The sequence below is a fragment of the Asparagus officinalis genome, chromosome 1 (genome assembly GCF_001876935.1).
Source record: "Asparagus officinalis chromosome 1, Aspof.V1, whole genome shotgun sequence".
NCBI classification, from domain to species: Eukaryota; Viridiplantae; Streptophyta; class Magnoliopsida; order Asparagales; family Asparagaceae; genus Asparagus; species Asparagus officinalis.
The window spans coordinates 129,255,712-129,257,245 of record NC_033794.1 but is presented as its reverse complement, the minus strand read 5'-3'; the positions used below and the strand labels follow the sequence as shown (position 1 = coordinate 129,257,245).

Genomic DNA, 1,534 nt, shown 5'->3' with positions numbered 1-1,534 from the left:
TCAACCTTTTTTTTTTCTTTTTTAGATTTAAACTTTACCAAATGCTAAAGAAAAAGTCTAGCCGAGATTCTGGAAGGAAGATTATTACGCACGTGTGCTCCCTGTGCGCTTCCTTTTTCAAAACGCACCCAAAAAAAATAAATATAGCCCTTTTGGCCTCTTCTATGATCAGCCGGGGCCCACAAATAACACAAAACTACAAATTGAGCAATGAGATGATGCTGACGAAGGATTACGACCACAATTATCACTAATTAGTAAAACAAATAGTGGCATTATTAGCCGGCCGCCTACTACCTAAACCTAATCCCCCGCCTTAATTATATCGACCCCACAAAAGCCAAACCTCCCCATTTTTTTTTTTTATTCCATCCTACTGCAGCCCTACTAATATATTATCATGAAAAGGGGAAGATAATATTCACTTCAGTACTCCAAGTTTCACTCAGTTAATTTATTGGTTAGATACATAAATTAGTTTGCAGAAAAAATTATTAATGAGTTAAATGCTAATAAAATAGTCAGATCATTGCAGTGACCGTGGGAGAGAGGGTCATCTCGATGCGATCAAACAATGATGACGTTAAAGTGTAAAAAAAAAGCAGATAAATTTTTTATTAAATTATTTTGACAGATCTAAACCCCTATCTAGTATACGAAAGGTGAGAAATGGGTAAAAAAAGATGGTTAAAGTGATAATTAACTCAAAAGAGGAGGGGGGCTAAAAGAAAAAGATAAATCGCATGCAAAAGCACGATTATTGGTGAACAGCTGTATGTACCGGCACCGTCCGATTAAAGTAGCTCCGTCTGAAAACCGTCGAGTACTCCGGCAGCTCTCCCAGCCCCGCGAAGAGCGCGTCCTCCTCCTCGTCGCCCTTAAAGTCGCCGATCCTCTCGAACTCTCTCGGCCGCCAGATCAGCGGGCCCACGAACACCGACCCGTACAGGAGCGTGTCGTCGGGGGCGACGTGGACGACGCAGGACCCCACGTCGGAGTAGCCAGAAGTCGTCGGCCGGCGATCAGATGCGAGAACTCGACTCTCCGGATCCGGATCGGATGCGGGCTCGGGCGGCGCCGGGCTGACCGGGCTCGGGCCGATCGCGGGTCCGCCTCCTCTTTGCCGCGCGGTGGCGGAGCTCGGTGGCCCTTGGGCGGCGGGGGCCAGGCGTGGTTGTGCTCGCACGTGTAGGTCACGAGGACGACGGTGGGGTCCGCCCTGCTCCGCTCCACCTGCTTCCTCGCCGGGCAGCCCTTCGAGGCTGCTGCACTGTAGTGCCCCTGCGACACGGAGGCCCATGTTAGCACAGAGGCAGGCCGTCGCGTGCTAAAGTGCGCCGCACGGATTCCAAATTATCCACTCGGCTCGTAGTGTTAGTTACGAAATTTTTTTTCCCCCGATTATACCAGCAAAACGGAGCATCTATTTATTTATTTATTTGTTTATTTTCACCTCGGGTAGGGGGATCCCTTGATGGGCTTCTGGCCGTACTTCCTCCAGGCCCAGGAATCCGACGGCGGCGCGGCGCACTCG

At 49.4% G+C, this 1,534-nt stretch overlaps 1 protein-coding gene across 1 annotated transcript; it reads right to left on the bottom strand.

Annotated features, from left to right (window-relative positions):
* LOC109841728 (probable WRKY transcription factor 65) lies at window positions 592–1,530 on the bottom strand (the record flags this gene model as incomplete). Its single annotated transcript, XM_020410676.1, is given in 3 exon segments — window positions 592–1,117; window positions 1,120–1,282; window positions 1,454–1,530. Coding segments are annotated over 3 exon segments (600 nt in total), but the record flags the coding sequence as incomplete, so codon positions are not given.